Genomic DNA, 25,000 nt, shown 5'->3' with positions numbered 1-25,000 from the left:
ACATCGAAGTTGATCTGGTATTCCATGAATAGCTTGTTTCATGGACAGATCGTATTTAACAGAGGTACTGTCATTAGTGAAGTGTACACGGGGAGGATTATAACTTGGTAGGCTTATGTCAGATGACATGTAGAACAGATAGATTCTCATGAATTTTGATTGAGTGTTCAGACTGAGCATTTCTTCGAAGTTTTCAATGACAAGTGTGTTGCTCACTCCACACTTGATAAGTAACCTTAGCGAGAGCTCCCAGAATCGGTTCTGGAGAGGTTTCACCCCTGCCAGGACCTCAAGGCTCGCATTATGCGTTGAGTGCATACAGCCGAGAGCAATACGCAAACAACGGTATTGAATTCGTTCCAACTTTATTAGGTGGCAGTTTGCTGCTGAGTGGAAGCAGAAAGAGCCATACTCAATAACAGAGAGAATAGTCGTTTTGTAAAGTTTTATGAGGTCTTCCGGGTGAGCACCCCACCATGTTCCGGTAATTGTGCGTAGAAAATTGATCCTTTGTTGACATTTTTGCACCAAATACTTGATTTGGGTACCCCAAGTGCCTTTTGAATCAAACCAGACCCCAAGGTATTTCGAAGTCAAAGACTGGTCGATTTCTATTCCCAAAAGATTGAGTTTCAGTTGGGCTGGGTTCCGCTTTCTAGAAAACACAACCAATTGAGTTTTTTGCGGAGCAAACTCGATCCCTAAATCTCTTGCCCAGATTGACAGATTATTTAGAGAATTTTGCAATGGTCTTTGCAACATTTCTGCATGTGGGCCTTTTAGAGAAACCACAGCATCATCTGCAAGTTGTCTTAGCGTGCATTGTCCTTCCAAGCAACTATCAATGTCTTTCACGTAAAAATTATAAAGCAAGGTACTTAAACATGAGCCTTGGGGTAGGCCCATGTAACTAATTCTGGAAGTTGTCAGTTGTCCGAGATTGAAACTCATATGTTTTTCTGACAACAAATTATACAAGAAATTATTCAAAATTCCTGGAAGTCCACTATTGCGCAGTTTTTCTGACAATATTCCTATGGAAACTGAATCAAAGGCGCCCTTAATATCCAAGAAAACTGAAGCCAGTTGCTCCTTTTCCGCAAAGGCCAGTTGAATATCTGTTGAAAGCAACGCTAGACAATCGTTTGTTCCTTTGCCCTTGCGAAACCCGAACTGTGTATTTGAAAGCAAGTTATTCGAGTCGTGATAGGATCATTTTTTCCAACAATTTCCTTAAACATGATAACATAGCAATTGGGCGGTATGAATTATGATCAGACGCTGGTTTACCAGGCTTTTGAATAGCTATTACTTTGACCTGTCTCCATTCATGCGGAACGATGTTGTTCTCCATGAATGAGTTGAACAGGTCCAGTAATCGTCTTTTCGCGATATCTGGGAGATTCTTTAGAAGATTGAACTTGATCATATCGCTTCCCGGAGCGGAATTGTTTGATGAAAGAAGAGCCATAGAAAGTTCCAGCATAGTGAAGGGTCTGTCCAGAGAACCGTCTCTTGGGGATGTTTCCCAAGAAATCGGTTGTGCTGGGACTGAGTCTGGGCAGACCTTTTTCGCGAAGCTGAATATCCAACGGTTGGAGTATTCGTCACTCTCATTAGAAGAAGAGCGGTTTCGCATGTTGCGAGCCACTCTCCAAAGCGTTGTCATTGAAGTTTCTCTTGAGAGACCCTCAATGAAGTGTCGCCAATAACTACGCTTCTTCGCTTTCAGTAGGTTTCGCAGCTGTCTTTCGAGCTTTGCGTACTCTTGATAAAGATCTGAGGTACCGTGCCTACGAAAAGTTTTGAAAGCATCAGATTTTTTAAGATACAACTGGGTGCAATCATCATCCCAGCCTAGTGTGGCTGGTCTTCTTTTGAAGGTTGCACTTGGAACACGTCGTTTTTGTGATTCTAATGCACTCTTTTATATCAGTTCAGACAGGAATCGATACTCATCCAAAGGTGGGAGGGGATTGAATGATTCGATGCCAAAAGATACCGCTTCTGCATACTTTTGCCAATCGATATTCCTTGTGAGGTCAAAAGGAACCTGAATTGGATGGTCTGACCTTTCACTATTATGCTTTATGGTGGTTATAATGGGTAAGTGATCACTACCATGAGGATCCTCGATTACCTTACACAAGCAATCGAATGATAGTGAACTTGACCCCAGTGATAGGTCGAGACGACTTTCTTTGCCGTCAGATGCAATACGTGTCACTTCACCTGTATTTAAAATGTTCAAATTGAAATCGTCGCACAAATCATAGAAAATGGCCGCTCTATTATCGTCATATGGTTCGCCCCACCCTGTACCATGCGCGTTCATATCACCCAGAATTAAAACTGGATGTGATAGTGCAGAAACCGCATTCCAAAGATGACGGCGGTTAATTGAAATTCTTGGAGGAATGTAAACGGAAGCTACGCAAAGTTCTTTACCCTTTACGTTTATTTGGCAAGCGACGATTTCTACGCCAGGATGAGTCGCGATTGGAATTCTATAAAATGAGTAAGTCTTTTTGATCCCCAAAAGAACTCCCCCATAATGGTCATCTCTATCCTGGCGTATAATGTTAAAATCGTGGAAGTTGAGTTCATCTTCAGAAGAAAGCCATGTTTCACAAAGGGCAAATATATCACAATCAGAGTTGTGAATCAAAAACTTAAACAGGTCTAATTTAGGTTTTAGACTATGACAGTTCCACTGTAGCACAGTGATCATATCTTGTACCTCACTTGATGAATTATCCATCGAAAGATATGATCGCAGCAAGGAGGGGCCATGATTGTGTCAGATTCCGAAGATATTCTTCTACTGTAGGTATAAACATATCAATAATGCCTCTAAATGTTTCTGGAAGGCTGAGGGCATTATATAAGCGATCCACGAGAACCCTAAAAGTAAACAGTCCTCGCTTGGGTCTAGGAGGCTTGCTTGAACTGCGAGGAACTTTGGTAGCTTTTTTCTTGCTACCTTGTCGATTATTTCTCTTTGAAGTGTATTTAACAGGCGGAGACGGGGGTGACAGGTTCTTGCTACAACATGGATCTGAAGCTAGAGGAACCTGATTCTTCGGAGTTTTTAAGTTTACCCCGTCTCCTTTAACATTAGGCAAACTTTTGAGGGAAGACTTTAAAAAGACCTTTCGGCGCAATCCCGGGGAAGATGATGATTTCCTTTTTCCAGGTGCGTGTACCTCCGAAAGAGATCCACCCTCATCAGTTTCGCCATCGTCCTGATCATCGGAAGACAACTCTTGATAGGGATTTTCAACTGGGACAGCTGATTCAGACACGGAATCTGGTGTTTTAAAAGATTTCACCATCTCCGCATATGTCTGTTTGGAGCGCTTTATGATAGAGCGACTCTCATTTCGAATGCGTCTTTTGTAAGCCGGGCAAACTTGCAAGTCGTGTGGATCTCCGTCACAGTAGCTACATTTTTCCGCTTCCTGTGTGCAAGAGTCCTCCAAATGAGCTTGGTTGCATTTGCCACAACGGGGCTTGTTGTCGCAAAAGCTATCACTGTGACCAAACTGCTTGCATTTGGTACAATTAAAAACCTTCGGCCTAAAAAGATGCACTGGATAAAAACCACCATCAATTACAACAAATTCCGGGAGGACGGAACCTGGAAAAGTCACTCGAAAAAAGGCTGAAGGCGAGTACACCTTTTTATTTCCATCCATGGAAACCCTAGATAAGCGTTTACAGTCTAGGATAGCCACATCAGGAATTGACCTATTTTTGAAACGACCAAAGCCGGTCTTGATGTCCTCACATGTCAGCATTTCGTCGAGGATCTTCCCCTCCACCTCCACTTCTCGTGCTGGCACATAGACCGCGTATTCAACAGTAAACGCTTCGTGTTGAGCAATTTCATTTGCTGCTTTGTAGCTAGGTGCGGTAACACGCAGCTTGGATGCTTTCACTTGGTGAACAACGGTCCCAGGATACTTACGCGTCAGCTCTCGAGAAATCGAAAGCATATTCAATGGTTTGCATTTGCGCCGGAAATAGACAACCCAAGGTCCAGGCGAAGATGGCTGATAAAACCGCGTACGAGCAATGATATCATTAGGAGGCGTTTCGCCTCCAATCGAATCTTCCATGTGGAAACAAATTTATGAAAAATAACTCAAAAGTGCAAAGAGGAAGAGAAAAAACCTTAAAGTATTTACAGTGCACTTTCTTCCTTAGGACGACAACTGTTTGGTTTGTAAACCAAACAATGTTAATAATATATATAAAAAAAAAATAAAGCAAAAAAAAAAACTTGTACTAATAATATACGAATTCAATTCTTATGATTATTTTAGCGCACCCTGTAGGATGCAAAAAAAACGGTATTGAAAAAAAAAGAAAAAATAACTAATAAAAAAAAACAAAAAAAAATGTTGTTATTTACAGTTTGTACACCCTTACCCGTATACAGTAGTTTGGGAACCACTGTAATGGATGTCAAAAAAAGCACGTGGTCGAATGTGGACTGGGGATACAATAGACAAAAGCGATCAAAACAAATTGGGCAGACAAAAGAGTGTATCGAAAGAGTGATACTTATCTGACCGGAGCAGGTAGATATTTATCAGGCAGGTAGATGGTAAAGCTGTCCGTCGCGTCTGCCTTCGCACCCGTCGCCGCCGTCCTCTTTGTTGACGGAGGGGCTGATGATGGCGATAATGATGACTTTTGGATGCGATTATTCCTTGACCTTGATGTACGATGATGCAAGCACCTCGCTTCCGCGTTGCGCTGGATACCACCTTGCGACACTACACTTCGCACAAGCAGGAGAACGCACGATATAAAAAACCTTCCGCAATTGCGGGGGAAAAAACTCTACTTGTTTAAAGGCTATCGCGTGGTGAGATACGGAGCACACGTCCGACTCGTCCAAATGCACAACAGGGAATGAACTAAGGTTCGTTGAAACAATCAGATTATTGCTCAGTTACAAATTGGTTGCGCAAGTTTCGACTAACGATGACGTTTATTTACATTTCGCTAGTTATAAATATGTTATACATCAGTTTGGCTTTAACAACAGGATTTTAATAGGTTTTAATTTTGTTTCACATGTTTTTACTTTCTGAATCCAAATGAAAACATCCGTTGTTTCATGAAAACTCAGTTGCAACATGTTTGCAACGATGATCATTTCTATTTTAGTTGCAGGTACTGTGGCATACCAGTTTAGCACCCTATGCGCAGAGATGCGAATCGTCAGCATTCGCGCATCATCGAACACCGCGACCCAACCGCGACAACAATATTCGCGCTCCATCAGACATCGCGCACATCGTCGGTCGTCTCGTCAGCGACATGAAGACTCGAGCCGGTCGGACAGGAGAGACCGCGCCACCAACAATCGTCCTCTTTCGCATCGCAGCAACCGGGCGGCAAGCACGTGTCATCCAAGACAGGCTGGAGGCAATTTTGCGGCAATCGGCCGAAACTGTAGTGCGGAAATTTACATTGGTGATCCTGCCAGGTTTGCTGCTTAAAGTTTTAAGAGCAAATAAATTGTGAAGGCCGAAAACATATTCCAATATAGGCTAAATGGTAAGCATATTTGGTGGAAGTGATTTTTTTTCATACTCGCAAAGTAATGCTATTTGATTGTGCAATGACGCTGAAGAGCAAGAGAGGTTATGAGTGCTGATTGAAAAAATGGAAAATAACCACACGTGAGGATCTGGCGCAATTGGACTTCCGCCGGGGGGAAAATGGAAAAATCCACACATGGACTTGTGAGAGGATCTGGCGCGATTGGAGTTCCGCTGGGGGGAAGTGAAAAGAACCACACATGGACTTGTGTGAGGATCTGGCGCGATTGGAGTTCCGCCGAGGGAAAATGAAAAGAATCACACATGGACTTGTGTGAGGATCTGGCGAGATCAGGAGACCCGAAGGCGGCAAGGTAGGTCTACTGCTGATCTTTTGCGAGTGTGTTAGTGTCGATTGGCAACGCGACCTGAAGCCTGGTCGAATACCGGTTTGTTTTGCCGATGGGGATGGCCCGCGAAATCGCAGTGTGTTGTTTGGGAAGGCCCGCTCGATGCGTGTAAGGTAGGCGTAGTTTGTTCGAGTTTGACGTGCCTGCACCCTCCCTGGGCGCGATTGGAGTTCCGCCGGGGGAAAATGAAAAAAAAAGCCACACACGAACAGCGACATCGGAGTGTGAAGATCCGTACGAGATTGAAGTATCGTCGGTAAATTAAAAAACCAGATTAATCCATCTAGTGGTGATAGTGCCTTTCTCGTCGAAACTGTACTCATGATTTTTCCATCGACGTTAGCCAAAATGTTCCTGAATCATTTTATATAGAAAAACACAATTTTAACTTTCAAAAAGCAACCATTTTGGCTTTCATCGATTTGGGAAACTTATTGATGATACATATTCCGATGTTATGTTCAACAACAAATCATAGCTAAAAAATATCAGACCTCTTAGTTGACTGCTTGACCACCTTACCCCTAGTCGTGCATTGGGGTCATTATGACCCCATTCTATTCACTACGGCAGCGGGGTGAGCGTCAGCTAATGCATGAAGAAGGTTGACTTTATTCACAATCACAGATCACTTTGTGATCCTCGACAAAGTGTTTTTAGCACACTTTAGGCTATATTTTAGTATCATTGGTAACATCAACATGATTCATGTGAAATTTGACCTCCTTACGAGAAAAAGCAGAAAATGGAAATTTTCCATTCAAATTTCAATCGCAATGAGAAGAGCGAGGGCTCAACCAGCCGCACCCAAATTGTGAGCAGTAATTTTAGAAGCAAAAGGAGATTGAAGATTGAAAAAACTTTATTCGGTGTTGATGCGATCAAATTATATTTTTTCCACGTTGTTCCATCCTACTATATATTCACACCGCACGAATCTGAAATAGTGTGATATGATGAGATCGCTTTGGTCACAATTTTGTTCTCTTGCATATATGAAGATTTTGACCATTTCTTCACTTATAATCTTCCCCAACGTTTACAGGCTATCAAAAAAGCTACGATTTGATTTATCGCTTTAACATTTATTTTGTTCACTTTTATAATTCCGCTATTTGATGTGCAGCTTACATGGGTTTTGTTCAATTTTACGTTTGACCACTTACGGCGGGACACCTGGAACCGATTCCGGCTGTCTCACATATGGACTGAGACTATGTTCTTGTCAACTGTTCATCGGGTTACCTAAAAAGCCGAATATTAAAGTGATCTGAGGCTATTTTCTTGCTAACCGTTCGGCAAATTTAAGAAGAAGCTGCGATTTTATGTGTCGCATGCACGAATTTTGTTCACTTCTATTTAATCACTTCCCATGGAACACCCGCAACCGATTCTGAAATACTATTACTAGTTCTAGATGTGGCCTGAGACTACTTTCTTGTTGACCGTTCATCAAAAAATCAAAAGCGCCGCTATGGTTTGGTTCCCTTCTATATTTTACCACTTCCGGTGGGTTTCTCGTCTCATCACCAGTTATGGAACACTACCGGTTCAAATATGGTCTGAGATTATGTACTGGTTAACCGTTTATCATGTTACTGAATAAGTCATTGATATATCGCATGTATTGGTTCTCTTTTACATTTGACCATTTCTGGCGGGACACCCGGAATCGGTTCCGTAACACACTGATATGGCTTGCGTCCATTTTCTTGCAACTGTTCATCATGTTACCTAAACAGCCACGATACCTCAATGCATGGGTTTGGTTTCACTTCCGGCCCGGAACCGGTTGCGGAACACTACCGGTAGTCTCTTAAATTGTCTGAGCCTATTTGCTTGCTAACGTTCATTAGGTTATCAAAAAAGCCGCACTTTGCTATGTTGCATGCATGGGTTTGGTTCAATTTTATATTTAGCCGCTTTTGGAGGGAAACCCGGAACTAGTTTCGGCACTACTGGCAGTCCCTAATGTGGTCTTAGCCTACTTCCTTGATAAGCGATCATCAAGTTGTCAGAAAAGACGTGATTTGATGTGTCGCATGCATAAGTTTTGTTCACTTTTATATACGGCCATTTCCGGCGGGACACCTAGAACCGGTTCCGAAACACTACCGGTTCAGATATGATCTGAGTCTTTTTTTATGCCAACCTTTCATTATAAAAAAAAAGTCACGCTTCGATATGTCGCATGCATAGATTTGGTTCACTTTTATATTTGGCCACTTCCGGAGGGACACCAGGAACCGGTTCCGGAACACTACCGGTTCAGATATGGTCTGAGACTGTTTTCTTGCTAACTGTTCATCAAGTTATCGAAAATGCCGTTGTTTGATATGTCGCATGCATGGGTTTAAATCACTTTAATATTTTACCACTTCCAGCGGAACATCCGGAAACGGTTCCGGAACACTACCGGTTCAGATATGGTCTCAGACTATTTTCTTGCTAACTGTTCATCAAGTTATCGAAAAAGCCGCGATTTGATGTGTCGCATGCATAGTTTTGGATCACTTTTATATTTGGCCACTTCCAGCGGGACATCCGGAACCGGTTCCGGAACACTACCGGTTCAGATATGGTCTGAGACTGTTTTCTTGCTAACTGTTTATCAGGTAATCGAAAATGCCGCAGTTTGATGTGTCGCATGTATATGTTTGTTACATTTTTATGTATGGCCCCTTCCAAGGGTACTGGTCCGGAACACCTAAATGGCCATAACTCCGGAACGGCTGGACCGATCCGAACCATTTTCAATAGGAAATAATGGGACCAGATTCCGCGTCGAATGAACCGTCGGTCATTAAAATCGGTTGATGTTTACTGCCAAAAAGTGATGTGAGTTTTTTTGTACACATACACACATACACACATACATACACACACACAGACATCACCTCAATTCGTCGAGCTGAGTTGATTGGTATATGTGACTCGACCCTGCGGGCCTTCTATCAAAAAGTCATTTTTGGAGTGAACATATAGCCTTTCCAGTACACTTAGTGTACGAGAAAGGCAAAAAATCCAGACGTTATGCACGTGGTTGTGCTTTTGATTGAGTGCTCGTATTGAAGAGCATCTTATGCACGTGGATTACCGTCAGAAGATGCAGATCGAAGCTCGAGAAGTGGCAGCTCAATGTTCATAAATCCGCATACATGGACTTGTGTGCGCAATTTCAGACGCGTTTGGACTACCGTCGATATTGTAAGGGAATTCATTTCTTGATTTTAACGAGAAGCTACAGGATGCTCACGTGTATTCATGCTCGCACGACTTGCGACAACGACAGCAAATAGTGCTTGTTGCGACTCCTTAGAAAGAAACCCAGCGGACGTGGTTATGCGTCCGCCTTTGTGGTGTACTGATAGCCTCGGATGTGCTTGGAGTGTCACCGAAATAAAAAGTATCTCAGATTGAGAAACTATGGAAAATTTAAAAGTTACTGTACAATTTTGATAGATTCGAAAATCCCGGAGTTGTTTGAACAGCATTGAACGCTTCTTTCACAAGTTGAATGTGTCCTATAATGTTGAAATTCATGCATAAAAACAAAAGATTTGAAAAACCGTCGTGCAGGTAGCGACATTAGTAATTTTGGCGTATTGTGAGTGCCCCAGACGACTCGATTCGCACTGCAGGTGCAGGAAAATTTCCGTTAAAAGAAAAATACTCAACTAGTCCACCAGATGTTTCATGTTGTGGTTTCTAAGGGTTGTAATTATGAGGTGCTATTGCGGACCGATTGGACAACCGTTTGAATGAGAACGATTTCGCTTAGAAAAGATTTCATGTCAATTTAGTATTCTCGGGCGAGTTTTGTCTCACGATGAAAGGTACATTTCGTTGAAAAAAATCAAGAAAAGTACCATACCATGACAATGATTTTATTGCCCTTTTCCGGCTATACCAGTCGGCTAGTATGTCTGAAATAGACGTAAAAACTTGAAGTATTTTTAGGCAAAGTACGTTCAATTGGCAAATTGAGAGATAAGTTTGTGAAAAAAATTACCACTTGTTTTGGTGGGATTCGAACCCACGACTCCGTTATCGCTAGTCCGGCGCTTTAACCAACTAAGCTACAGAACAAGTTACAACTCTGCAGAATAGAAAGTCAAACTGGATTCGAAGCACCACCCTAAACCGGGTCCGTCTTTCACAACTTTATCTCTCTTTCGGCTCTTAGATGCCAATCTCCCGCACTCTCGCGGCCTACGAACGACAAGTGTGCGCGTATTGTTTTTTAGAATGTTGATATTGAAGCTCGACTGACACATACTTCGTCACCAACCATATGATCGGTGCAAACTCAGTATGCGTTTCTATTCTGCAGAGTTGTAACTTGTTCTGTAGCTTAGTTGGTTAAAGCGCCGGACTAGCGATAACGGAGTCGTGGGTTCGAATCCCACCAAAACAAGTGGTAATTTTTTCACAAATTTATCTCTCAATTTGCCAATTGAACGTACTTTGCCTAAAAATACTTCAAGTTTTTACGTCAGTACCATACCAAATGTGGTAGCAACCGGACATAAAACTAGTATATGCACCAACATATAAAGTCTTTAACACATCATTCATTACGTCTAAGTTTGCATTTTTGAAAGTTTTTCAATGGGAAATCTTTCAAACTACTGCCACGCAAAGGCATACGTACCATTATATGGAGCTTTGAAGACATGCACCATGTTGAAAACAACTTGTATAAATTCGCGAATGAAAATCGATCAACAGATTATGTTATCGAAATTCTTGTTGAATCACTTAACACGGGCATTTTGAAACAAGGACAATGTGCATGGAATAATAACATATTTAAAGATTCTCAAATAAATGCTTTGTTCGCATTAATAAATACTCCTTTTCAATTTAAAACTGTAAATGTGCTCCAAGAACACAAAGTTGGAGAGAAGCAGTCGTTCCAGTGAGAACGTAGAGCCATAAAGAAAAAGAAGAAGAAGAAAAACCATGACAGCAACTAGAGAGATCACAAAGCTAAATTAAAAGCTATGGTTCGTGAGGCCAAGCGAAGGAGGAAGAAGCATCCTGAGTAACGTTATGATTGAATGTTAATATAGAGTGAAAGAAGAGTCGATATTCAACCTACACAGTAATGCAGTAATGGAGGAGTATAATGAAAACATGGTGGTCATTTATGCAATTGGTCAAACCATAGTTGTCTCTAAATGACGAGAACGGGCATGCGAACGGGCCCTTCCGGTGTTCTGCAAGTGAAAAACAAGTGCAGGTTTATTCAAAAAACATACAGGTCCTCGAAGAAGCAAATTTTAACAGCTAAGAAGTAAATTTTTTGAATATAACTGGCACACGACTCTTACGATCATGAGATCGTCTGAGATTCTGGCAACGAAATGTTTCTGTTATTGGCTTAGTGGGTTTGCCTAGAATCAATTGAATTACCCTATGTTTTAGTAAATCAATAGGTTGACGAAATAATATTCCAGACGCATATGAAGGCCGTATACAGTATGTAGCTGGGAGATGGTAACCTTTTTTTTTTGTCGAGAGGAGAAGGAAGATGTGGCATACCAGTTTAGCACCCTATGCGCAGAGATGCGAATCGTCAGCATTCGCGCATCATCAAACACCGCGACCCAACCGCGACAACAATATTCGCGCTCCATCAGACATCGCGCACATCGTCGGTCGTCAGCGACACGAAGACTCGAGCCGGTCGGACAGGAGAGACCGCGCCACCAACAATCGTCCTCTTTCGCATCGCAGCAACCGGGCGGCAAGCACGTGTCATCCAAGACAGGCTGGAGGCAATTTTGCGGCAATCGGCCGAAACTGTAGTGCGGAAATTTACAGGTACCACTTGGGGTAGATTCTTGAACTAACATTTCGAGAAATACTCTATAAAGCCTTTGCAAGAATCTTTTGAATTACTCTGTAGTACTTTTGAAAACATTCCTGCATGTCTGAGGTGAACCAGCTAAGGGACTGAAAGCCTCATTAATAAGGCTAATTATAATAGTATCATTCCTGAAGAAGTGCTTTTAGAGGAATACCGAATGATATCCTTGTATTTACAACTTAAAAGTTACTTGAAGACAAATTATTCTTCAAGAAAGATTTCTTAAAGAAAAAAGTAAAGCAATCTTTGAAAGCGTTTATGTATAAACGATTATTTGGTGCAATTTGTAAAACTATTGTTAAAACATTTTCGGCATAATTCTTATAAAACAATCTCGTGCTCTCGAAAAAAATCATTAAAGAAACAGAAAATAAGATAAGATAGATAATTTTTACCCTTCCGTTGGCCATCACTGCCAGCATCACTAGATTACTGAGTACAAAAAGCGAGATTTTCCAACGTTTTGTACAAAATACAACAGTGCGATCATTCGACAGTTAAATGTATAGATTTATCATTGTAAAATATGTACATATTATGTATGGTCATGCAACTTCACCAACCAGTGCATTCTATGAAATCCGGCTGTTCTGTCAAAATTTCATCAAAATCGGATAAAAATCAAAGAAAATAGAGCCGAACGAACATCAAATTTTGAGTGCGCAAAATACGTTATGGACGCAAAGGTTAATAAACTATACCTAGTGGACGAATGTCGCTGGTGTTTGCATTTTTCTCGTTACCAAACATTGAAACTCACATACCTCTAACAACCCTCCTACCCCCAGGGAAAGCGCACCTGGTGGTGTAATGATTAAAGCACATGACTATCACGCCAACGACTTGGGATCGAACCCCACTCCCAACAAAATCACAAAATGTAAATTCACAAGGGAAATAAAGCGTGGGTGCCGAGATGAACTAGCCTAGGGTCAAAAGCCTCGTTCGTACAGATAAAAAAACTCATGTTTATCCTTGCCTATCCTTGCCTATCTCTGCCACCAAGAGTAATTGTGGCTGCAACATTCTTGCTTTTATAGTTTCTTCCCTGTATTGTTCCATTATTCATCAAATGAAAGTTGACTCGCTAAAATAATTTGATAGATGGAACAACCTCACCAGATTATAACCCATACGTCCTTCATAATATTTTTTTATATTTTCGAATGTAGAAAGTGCTACGTAAAAGTAGCTTTACTCCATATTACGCGTTACATTAGAAGACAATAAGGATAAGGTTTGCACCGATTCGGAATGGAAGTGAAGTTGTGTTAATTCTTGAATCTAAAGGGTGATACGGTCAAAATTTGGTCACACAATTTGTTTCATAACTTGAGACTGCGTACACCAAAACAGCTGATTTTTAGACCAGTATTGGTACATTATATGTAGCTTATACCATAAAATTTTCATTAAAATCGGCTTAGTATTTGCGGAGATATTGTGAATCCTGAAAACTGCAATTTTAAAATTTTGCACAAAGTGGATTAAAAAATAAGAACACATTTTTACTCTTTTTTTTATAGAGCCAGAAATACTGAACCAATTTCAATGAAAATTTTTCTGTGTGTAAAGTATACATATCAAATTCTTGTGTAAAAATTTCATTCAATTTGATCCAGCCGTTACAAGGTTATATTTGTTTAGGTGGTCAAATTTTGTCAAATTTTGTCAAGTCAAGTCAAATTTTGGTCAGACAATTTTTTTCATAACTTTAGATTGCGTACACCAAAACAGCTGATTTTTGGATCAGTAATGGTACATTATATGTAGGTTGTACCATAAAATTTTCATCAAAATCGGTCTAGTATTTGCGGAGATATTGTTGAACCCTGCGATCCGCAATTTTAAAATTTTGTGCAAAGAGGATTCACACATTTTTACTGTTTTATTTATAGAGCCAGAGATACTTAACCGATTCCAATGAAAACTTTTCTGTATGTGAAGTATGCATATCAAAATGTTGTGTAAAAATTTCATTCAATTTGATCCAGCCGTTACAAGGTGTATTTGCTTAAGTGGCACCCGGTCAGTTTTCTTCATATTCAAAGTGCTACAACTTTGAAAGTATTCATACAAAATGGCTCAAAATTTTACTAAGAACGTATTTTCATAATAGTACTACACTGTAAAATTTTGATAAAAATCGGAGCAGTATTGGTAGTTCTATAATCAAAATTGTGCTTTATTGACCTTAAATTTCCAAAAATTTACTATGGAGCGCCTTTGTACAAAATTTTAAAAAGGTAGGTCGATGGTTTTGTCTATATATCAACCAATACTCAATCGATTTTGATGAAAATTTTATGGTATAAGCTACATATAATGTAGCATTACTGGTCCAAAAATCAGCTGTTTTGGTGTACGCAGTCTAAAGTTATGAAAAAAATTGTGTGACCAAATTTTGACCGTATCACCCTTTAGTTAAATATTTTTGAGAAATACTGGTATCAATAAAAAAAAAATCCTACTGTGGAGAATTCTATAGAAAAAGTATATTCTGAAATTTTACAAATATATAAAACAGTCCTCTTACCTTCTCCGAATCGACTGGAATGTCCTTTAGCAGCCCAAGTTTATCCCGGAGCCACTTCATAGCCACGCCGGCGACTGCTACCGAGCCTTCCAGCGCGTAGACGGCCGGCTGCTGCGGACCCATTTTGTACGCTAACGTCGTCACCAAACCGTGTGTGGAGTGTACGCACTGTAATCACGGAACACATTCACATGTTTAAAACCTCATCAATTCCTTTCATGGTGTGAAAAACCACTCACTCACCCTAGTGCCCGTATTGTACAGCAAGAAGCACCCCTTCCGGTAGGTGTTCTTGGCCTGGCCCTCCCGAATGCACTGCTGCCCAACCAGGCTGGCTTGCTGGTTCCCCAGGATGGCACTGACCGGGATCCCGTCCATGGCACCGCCGTACTTGAGCGAACCGTAGATCTCCGACGAGCTGCGAATCTCCGGCAACATGTCCACGTGCAGATTGAACGTCTTGATCAGGATCGGATCCCAGAAGAGCGTTTCGATGTTCATGAGGAGGGTTCGCGACGCGTTGGTGACATCCGTCACGAACGCACCCCCGTTGGGTCCTCCGGTGAGGTTCTGTGTGGATGGAATGTGGATCGATTAGTTTTGAACTATGAAAATCAACTTGTGAACACTAGCGACACCTGTTGCCGAGTGCCTTTCACCACGAAAGTCTCAAAAGATGTCGCTACTGTCCCAGAGCGAGTCTTACCCATATCAGCCAGGTGTCGATGGTTCCGGCGTAGCATCGTTTCTCCCGGCAGGCCCTCCGCACGGCAGGGACATTTTCCTTCAACCAGCAGAGCTTCAGGGCGGAGAAGTTCGGCGAAATGGGCAAACCGGAGATCTGTCGGAAGTGGTTGCGGTTCTGGTCCGGAATCCGTGCCAACACCTTATCCACCGTGGAATTAGTGCGGATGTCGTCCCAAACTGGAAACAGGAGAGGAAATGTTCCACTCATTAGCCACGTCACGGAGAGTTAATTTCGATGCTATCGACTAAGCCACGTTATGCCATCTACCGATAAGATAGTCAAAATGGATGAAATGCCAGGATTTAGGGTGTGCTAATCTAAATTAGGTATGTGTCCGACAGTGCCGTGCCGCCACGGTCGGTATTAAAGTCTCATACCGATTGCATTGTACAGCGGTTTGCCGGTATTTTTGTCCCACGCAACGGTCGTCTCGCGCTGGTTGGTGATACCGATGGAGGCGATATCGCTCACCAAATAGCCGAGCGCTTCCAGTTTGACGCATGCCTGGATGGCACATAGGTGCACCGTTTCCAGCAGTACCACTGGGTCTTGCTCGCACCAGCCTTCGTGTCTTATGATCTGGTTGATGCTGATCTCGTGGGAGCACAGCTCCTCGAACTGGGGCAGCTTGAAGACCTGTTGGGGAAAATAATGGTAACGTTGTTAGTGCAATATCCTTTTTATGCAACAGATAAAATTTCAAAATATTATAAATCCTTTAAAGTTACATTATTTTAATTATTTCCTAGGAAAAGCAAAACTTTGTAATAAGGTCTTCAAATTTCATGGGACATATTACGCAAATCTACAGAATTAGCTGTTTCAACTCCCCCTTATAGCTCGTTCTTAAACACGACATGTTTTGTGATGGCAAAGTCTGAGCTGCTTTGAACTCATTCATTCCTCTACTATATTTCCGTTCTACGCCCGATTGTCCCATGTTATAAAGGGATCCCATATAGCATGGGATCTGCTGCTCTCTTGGTATAGATCGTCAACGTCAACAGAATAATCCACTTCAACAGCTTCCCGGTAGTTTCCAGTAAGTAGACATAGACAAAGATTTCAAGCATAACTTTTCAATCCGACGTAACTCGAGAATGTAAACAAATCCGGGTTAACTGCTGCATGCATGATTCATAAAGCAAATTGAAGAATCCACATCACTGTTTGATGATTTATTGCTTAATTTGTTTAACTAAGCATATTATTCGAAACGACGTATCTAACTATTTTGATGTTTACAACTTTACTGATAGATACACCGTTTTGATATATGAGAAAACCAAACGACGTATCTAGCCAAAATCAAAAGTAACAGATACACCAAGCTGGCACCATACAAAAGCGACGTATCTGGCATGACGTATCTCTACCCAACCCGGTGTATGTGTATTTTTGTCAAAATTCATTGTGAAAATAATATGGAATGAGTAGGTTTCGTTTCTTACCTAGTGCGTGCTATATCCCTGGTGATGTTAAGCATGAAAAAACTTATGGAAAGTCTTTCTATAAAAAACTATTTTAGTTAAATGGTCGTCAACATTGACCATGAATTTACTCAGATCAGTGAAAAAGTTAGATACGTCGATTTGAAAAATTATGCTTGATATGTTCACTCCAAAAATGACTTTTCGATAGAAGGCCCGGAGGGTCGAGTCACATATACCAATCAACTCAGCTCGACGAATTGAGGTGATGTCTGTGTGTATGTATGTGTGTGTGTATGTGTGTATGTGTGTGTACAAAAAAACTCACATCACTTTTTGGCAGTAAACCTGAACCGATTTTAATGACCGACAGTTCATTCGACGGGGAATCTGGTCCCATTGTTTCCTATTGAAAATGGTTTGGATCGGTCCAGCCGTTCCGGAGTTATGGGCATTTAGGTGTTTCGGACCGGTACCACAGGAAGGGGCCAGATATGAAAATGCATTTAACACATGCATGCGACACATCAAACCACGGCATTTTCGATAACCTGATGAGCGGTAAGCAGAAAAATAGTCTAAGACCATATCTGAACCGGTAGTGTTCCGGAACCGGTTCTAGGCGTTCCACTGGAAGTGGTCAAATATACAATTGAACCAAACCTATGCATGCGACACATCAAACCACGGCATTTTCTATGACCGATTTGGTTGCAGCCAAATTTCATGGATACTCACCATCCATTGACACTCCAAGCGATTTAGATGATGCCGTTGATACTACAACGGCCTTCATCATGGAAGCTTTTGAAGAAGCTTGCCCTCTGCGGTCTGTAAAGACCACAAGAGGAACCCCTTGGTGGAACTCTGATCTGGCGAAGCTCAGGCAACAATGTAGAAAGAGTTGGAACAGACGACGTTCTGCTGGATCGGAGGCTTTCAGGTCGGCTCGCAAGGTCTACCAGAAAGCTCTTAGGTCTGCTGAACGATCCGGCTGGAAAAACCTTTGTGCAAATGTTTCCAGTCTGAGTGAAGCCAGTCGGTTGAACAAAATCCTTGCAAAATCTAAGGATTTTCAAGTGAACGAACTTCGTTTGTCAAATGGCGATCTGACTTCCTCTGATGAGGAAGTTCTGGAATGCTTATTCAGCACACACTTCCCTGGATGTGTGGATATTACATCTTCGGATGAACCTGTGGTCTTTTCTTGTAGTTATGATTCTTTAGCTTCGGCTCGGAGTATTGTAACTATAAAATCGATTGAGTGGGCACTTAATAGCTTTGCTCCTTTCAAATCTCCTGGGGCAGCTGGGATCTATCCTGTTTTGCTTCAGAAGGGATTTGATTATTTCAAACATGTTTTGAAACAACTACTTATTTGCAGTTTTGCTACAGGGTATATTCCCAAATCCTGGCGGGATATTACTGTAAAGTTTATTCCGAAAGTGGGTCGTGCGTCGTATGAAGAAGCAAAGAGTTTCAGACCTATCAGTTTGTCCTCTTTTCTTCTGAAATGCTTAGAACGTATTGTCGATCATCACATCCGTGATGTTCATCTGGCCAATGTGCCTCTTCATGTAAACCAACATGCTTACCAATCTGGAAAGTCCACTGTGACTCTTTTACACAAAGTTGTTTACGATATCGAGAAGGCATTCGCTCAAAAGCAATCCTGCTTGGGTGTTTTCTTAGATATCGAGGGTGCCTTTGACAACGTGCCTTTCGATGCCATATTGGAAGCCGCACGGGGTCATGGTATATCTCCAATGATTTCCAATTGGATTCACCAAATGCTCAAAAACCGACATCTCTTCGCGACATTGCGTCAAGCGGCGATTAGGAAATTGAGTGTTTGTGGATGCCCCCAAGGGGGAGTCTTATCACCACTTTTGTGGAATCTCGTAGCAGATACGCTATTGAGGCAACTCAATAATAGCGGTTTTCCTACTTATGGTTTTTCCGACGACTACCTAACATTGTTAGTCGGTATGTGCATCGGCACCCTTTTCGACCTGATGCAAAACGCTCTTCAGGTAGTTGAGGGTTGGTGTCGCCAATATGGCCTTTCGGTAAATCCAAGTAAAACATCTATTGTGCTTTTCACGGAAAAGCGAAACCGTAATGGCGTTCGATCTTTGCGTCTCTTTGATTCTGAAATCGATGTGACTGAACAGGTAAAGTATGTTGGAGTCATTCTTGATTCCAAGCTTTCCTGGACACCTCATGTTGAGTTCAGAATTAAGAAAGCTTGTATGGCCTTCGGGCAATGCCGGCGAACCTTTGATACAACTTGGGGGCTAAAACCCAAGTATATCGAATAGATTTACACAACTGTTGTTCGTCCAATATTGGCCTATGGATGTCTTGTGTGGTGGCAAAAGGGTGAAGTGAGAACGCTTCAATCAAAATTAGCCCATCTGCAAAGGATGTGCTTAATGACGATGTCTGGAGCGTTCTCTTCAACTCCCACGGCAGCGCTCGAAGTTCTCTTTGACGTTGCCCCACTACACATTCATCTCAAACAAGAAGCACTTTCATGCACTTACCGCCTATGGGTACTCGGTTTACTAGAGGAAACTCCTGTGAACCGCAGTTCAACACACACCTCGTTGTTTCCACTTTTGGTGAATTGGGACAAAGTTGTCCTTGCTTCAAGTGATCTTACAATTGCTTGAAATTTTCCATATCGGACATTTTCCACGAAATTCCCTTCCCGGGAAGAGTGGACATCTGGTTATCTGGAGAGAAGTATTTCAGACGGCGTCGTATGTTACACTGATGGCTCCCTTCTCGAAGGTCGAGCAGGTGCTGGTGTATATTCTCGTGAGCTAAGGCTGTATCAGTCCACAGTGGATTTTTTTCTAAGAAAATGTCGTAAAAATGAATATCTCTGGACGCCGCTGGACTATTGTCGATCTTTTTTCGTTAAAATGAAGATTTTTGCATGGGCAATTTGATGGTAGGGTATTCGTTCACAGCACGCGATTATTTCTTGCAGTTTTGGTCACATAAAGGTGATTTTACCCTATTTTTAGTGCAATGTAGATATTCATACGTCTATAACTTGGGATTCCGTTGAGATAAATTCAATCTTTTTTCGTTAAAATGAAGGTACTTTCATGGGCAGTTCGTTGATAGAATATTCGTTTAAAGCCCGCTATTATTTCTTGCAGTTTGGTCAAATAAAGGTAGTTTTACCCTATTTTTAGTGGAAAATAGATATTCGTACGTCTATAGCTCTGAATTCCAGTGAGATAAATTCAATCTTTTTTCGTTAAAATGAAGGTACTTTCATGGACAGTTCGTTGGTAGGGCATTCGTTTACAGCCCGCGATTATTTCTTGCAGTTTTGGCCAAGTAAAGGTGATTTGACCCTATTTTTAGTGCAATGTTGATATTCATACGTCTATAACTTGGGATTCCGTTGAGATAAATTTAATCTTTTTTCGTTAAATTGAAGGTATTTCCAGAGGCAGTCTGTTGGTAGGATATTCGTTTACAGCCCGTGATGATTTCTTGCAGTTTTGATCAAATAAAGGTGGTTTGACCCTATTTTTAATGCAATGTTGATATTCATACGTCTATAACTCTGGATTCCGTTGAGATAAATTCAATGTTTTTTTTTATTAAAAAAATGAAGGTACTTTCATAGGCAGTTCGTTGATAGGATATTCGTTTACAGCCCGCGATTATTTCTTGCAGTTTTGGCCAAGTAAAGGTGATTCGACCCTATTTTTAGTGCAATGTTGATATTCATACGTCTATAACTCTGGATTCCGTTGAAATAAATTTAATCTTTTTCGTTAAAATGAAGGTATTTTCAGGGACAGTTTGTGGTTAGGAAATTCGTTCACAGCCCGCGATTATTTATTGCAGTTTTGGTCAAATAAAGGTAGCTTTAGCCAATTTTTAGTGGAAAGTAGATATTCATATGTCTATAACTCTGGATTTCGTTGAGATAAATTGAATGTTTTTTTTTTCGTTAATATGAAGGTATATTCATGGACAGCTTGTTGATAAGATATTCGTTCACAGCCCGCGATGCAGTTTTGGTCAAATAAAAGTAATTTTACCCTATTTTTAGTGCAATACGATGTTTATACGTCTAATACTCTGGATATTATTTAGATAAATTAAAGATATTTGCATGGGTAATTTTCATTGGGTAATTTCGCTTAACCTTCCGTAACTCGCGCGGTTGGCTACCTGCGTCAGCACCACGCTAACGCTGAGTACAAAAAGCGAGATTTTTTCAACGTGTTGTACAAAATACAACAGCGCGATCGCTCGAGGGTTAAAACTAGTTCTTTCACTATGTTTTGCAATATTGTTATACTTAAATTTATTAACTCATATAACCATGTTAGGATAAAATTGACCGAACTGAATTGAAGATACTTTCGTGAAAATAGAATGTACAAACGCGTGCTATTCCTTAAAAAAATAGATAACAATAATAAACAATTTCGTTAAAATCTTGAGTTATGGACGTATGAAAATTTACTTTCCACTTAACATTAAGGTAAATTGACCTTTATATGACTAAAAATGCAAGAAATAGTTGCGGGCTGTGAACGAATATCCAACCAAGTAACTTCTCGTGAAAATACCTTCATTTCAACAAAAAAATAAAAAAGATGGATTATTTCTCACCGGAATCTAGAGTTATAGACGTATGAATATCAACACTGCACAAAAAATAGAATAACACTACCTTTGTTTGACTAAAAATGCAAGAAATAAACTGCTCCTGGAAATACTTTCATTTTAACAAAATAAGTCTAAATTTATCTCAACGGAATCCAGAGTTATAGACGTCATGAATATCAACATTGCACTAAAAATAGGGTAAAATCACCTTCATTTGGCCAAAACTGCAAGAAATAATCGCGGGCAGTGAATGAATATCCTATCAACGAACTGCCCATGAAAGTACCTTCATTTTAACAAAAAAAAAAAAACATTGAATTTATCTCAACGGAATCCAGAGTGTTAGACGTATGAATATCAACATTGCACTACAAATAGGGTCATACTACATTTATTTGACCAAAACTGCAAGAAATCATCGCGTGCTGTAAATGAATATCCTACCAATGAACTGCCCATGAAAATACCTTCATTTTAACGAAAAAAGATTGAATTTATCTCAACGGAATCCAGAGTCATAGCCAAATGAAAATCTACTTTCCACTGAAAATAGGGTAAAACTACCTTTATTTGACCAAAAATGCAAGAAATAATAGCGGGCTGTAAACGAATATCCTATCAACGAACTGCCCATGAAAGTGTCTTTATTTCAACGAAAAAAGATTCAATTTATCTCAACGGAATTCAGAGTTATAGACGTATGAATATCTACTTTCCACTAAAAATAGGGTAAAACTACCTTTATTTGACCAAAACTGCAAGAAATAACAGTGGGCTGTAAATCAATATCCTACCATCAGACTGCCCCTGAAAATGCTTTCATTTTAACAAAAAAAGATTTAATTTATCTCAACGGAATCCCAAGTTATAGACGTATGAATATCTACATTGCACTAAAAATAGGGTAAAATCACCTTTATTTGACCAAAACTGCAAGAAATAATCGCGTGCTGTGAACGAATACCCAACCATCATATTGCCCATGAAAAAATCTTCATTTTAACGAAAAAAGATCGACGATATTCCAGCGGCGTCCAGAGATATTCAATTTTACGACATTTTCTTAGAAAAAAATCCACTGTGCAGTCTTACTCACTTGGTAGACACTGCACCGTTTTTCAGGCCGAAATCTTTGCTCTTATGTGCGGAGTGCAATCAGCACTTCAGCAGCACGTAATGGGCAAAGTAATATACTTCTGTTCAGATAGCCAGGCTGCTATAAAAGCACTTGCTTCGGCTAACTCCAGGTCGAAGATAGTTATCGCTTGTCGAACTCAAATCGAGGAGCTGAATTCAGCAAACGCTGTTCACCTTGTATGGGTATCTGGCCATTCTTCCATCGCTGGAAATGAATTGGCTGATGAGTTAGCTCGCTCTGGAGCATCACATGACTTCATTGGCCCTGAGCCAGCTATTCCGATATCGAAGTGTTGGGTAAAGCTTCAGATTCACACCTGGGCTGCTACTCAACACAGACAATACTGGAATAGTTTGGAGTCATGTCGTCAAACCAAATTGTATTGTACTGAGCCATCTCCAAGGGTGGCGAAGTATCTTACAAATCTGTCAAAGCAGAATTGCAGCATTCTGGTCAAAGCATTGACTGGCCACTGCCGACTCAGCTATCACATGGCGAATATTCAGCAAGCTGATTCATCTGCATGTGATAGCTGTGAATCCGATTATGGAACTTCGTATTATTCTTTTCAGGGCGCTGTTTGAACCCATTGTGGTACGCTTATGCGTTAGATTCCTCTTCCAGGGTACTTTTCCTATTTCCCTACCTGTCCTTATCCCCATCCTTTTCCTTATTTCCTTCTTTTTCCCTCAGGTAGATGATGAAACAGGCTATTATTTTGGCGATGGCACAAATGTCCCAAATGGAGGATAACGTGCCTCTGGAGCCAGCCTTCTGATACCGACACCAGCAGAAGACGGTAGCCTGACCAAGGTGAAGGCGACAGCCAGTAGTGCGAGTAGCCAGGCACCCAAGCCGGACCAGGGAAAAGAGAACCACGGGATAAGTCTTATTCTCACTGGAAACGGAAACTGAGTGATGGATAAAGCTAAGCTAGCGCGACAATCTGTACAAGCGGTAAATTTTTAGTTCAAGAGACAGTTTCCACACAGTCTCTGTGGTTTCCATGTCAAACGAAGGTCGAAGATACGAAGCTAGCATAGCGTTTGTTAACGAATTTTGTAGCGGAAGGAAGTTTTCTATGCGCTGTGAAACAAACTGGAGTTTGAATGGTTCGGTCCAATTTGAATCTTGTCTGGAGTCGTGCGGATACTACATGCCCTCTGGCAACCGTCCCCTACGACCAAAGCCAGGTTGCCCCGATGACAAGCGAGGACTTCAGCACAATAGTGAAGTCGCTCAAGGTGAACAAGGCACCAACTTCAATATTATTCCGATCAACTGACTGTAGCCATAAGGTGATCGTCCCGGCTCGTCTTGAAATTTTCAGAATGGGTATGCAGTAGTGCTTGTACAGAGGCGAATTTTGGAACAGCCCAACTAACAATCGCCCGCCGCAAACAAGCATGCATGCTGGATTGTTGCTTTATAATAGTAATTATTGCTGAACTAAAATTATGCTGTACACATTACTGTACAAATGCTATTTCAATTGAAAAAGTAGCCAATGTTCAACTTTTCGTATTGGTATTAACAATGATAATTTAAAACACTTTTCAAGCGTTTAATAAGATTTTTATTCGACTCGCAGTATTTCCTTTACAACATAGTTTAACAAGACTTTTTTCTGCTTCATATAAAAATTAATATAAAAATTAGGACATGTATCTGTATAATGTGTTTTTCACAAGTCAAATAAGCGCTTTCGCTTTATCATACTTCGACTCAGAGTATATGATTAAAAACACGTGTTTTTTTTACTGAACAACAGCTGAATTAATCTGTTGTTCAGTCGTTAACCATAATGTTGTGCTAATTCACCACTGCTGAATAGGAGTCGAAGTCTGATCATTATTAAACCACGGGAAGTTTATGTTTTGATTTGAGCGCTTCAATTCATCATCTCTAGGATGGCGCAGATAGGAAGGCATGCGGCTGGCAATCGACGAGGCTCGAGTTCGAATCTGGATTTAGGTAAATTTATATGTAGTTATTATTCCACAACATTTGTTCACAGCATTAAGTTCCAATCATAAATACTCGTAGAAATTGAAATTTTTTGCATTTTTTTAATTTTTAATCATTTTTGCTAAAGCTGAATAACAGCTTTACTATATAGTTGTAAAACGATTTAACAGCAAACAGTTCAGTTGGTTCACAACACTATGCTTTTCTCCAAATTTGTGTGAACAAAACCCGAACAAAGGTTGTGCCTGAAAATTATCCAAGTGTTATTCAGCATCATGCTGAATCAATTCGTCGTACAGGTGCTTGTAAAATGAGTGATTGTTAGTTGGGAGGTTAGAAAAGACAAAGATTTGTTCTACTACCAACCTGCTGACCCGTCGGCTTACAAACCAATATGTCTACTTACTCGAAACTACCGGGAAGCTGTTGAAGTGGATTATTCTGTTGACGTTGACGGTCTATACCAAGAGAGTAGATGACTCTGGGCTCTCGTATAACTAGTTTGGCTTCCGATCGGGTGCACGCTATCAGATCAGTTACCAAAGTGACTGAGATAGCGCTTCAAAAGAAGCGGAGAGGAAGTCGTTACTGCGCGGTTGTCACCTAGGAGTTCCGGAGAGTCTATGCCGAAACAGGGTGCTCCTCTACAACACCGCGGCAGACGAGATGAGCTACACTACCGCAGGT

The 25,000-nt window shown here is 40.9% G+C and overlaps 1 protein-coding gene across 1 annotated transcript in view; it reads right to left on the bottom strand.

The window, feature by feature from the left end:
- Positions 1–21,680, bottom strand: part of LOC134290138 (glycerol kinase-like) — a 32,583-nt gene extending 10,903 nt beyond the window's left edge. Inside the window, exons 1-5 of the mRNA XM_062857181.1 lie at positions 21,675–21,680; positions 15,505–15,763; positions 15,086–15,303; positions 14,623–14,949; positions 14,380–14,547 (exon numbers count right to left, since the gene is read on the bottom strand). Coding sequence (XP_062713165.1) covers positions 14,380–14,547; positions 14,623–14,949; positions 15,086–15,303; positions 15,505–15,763; positions 21,675–21,680 — 978 coding nt within the window. The remainder of the gene's footprint in view (positions 1–14,379; positions 14,548–14,622; positions 14,950–15,085; positions 15,304–15,504; positions 15,764–21,674) is intronic.
- Positions 21,681–25,000: the final 3,320 nt, after the last annotated feature.

The sequence above is a fragment of the Aedes albopictus genome, chromosome 3 (genome assembly GCF_035046485.1).
Source record: "Aedes albopictus strain Foshan chromosome 3, AalbF5, whole genome shotgun sequence".
Classification (NCBI taxonomy): domain Eukaryota; kingdom Metazoa; phylum Arthropoda; class Insecta; order Diptera; family Culicidae; genus Aedes; species Aedes albopictus.
Note: the sequence above shows the minus strand (reverse complement) of the source record. Positions and strands in the feature narration are given on the sequence as shown.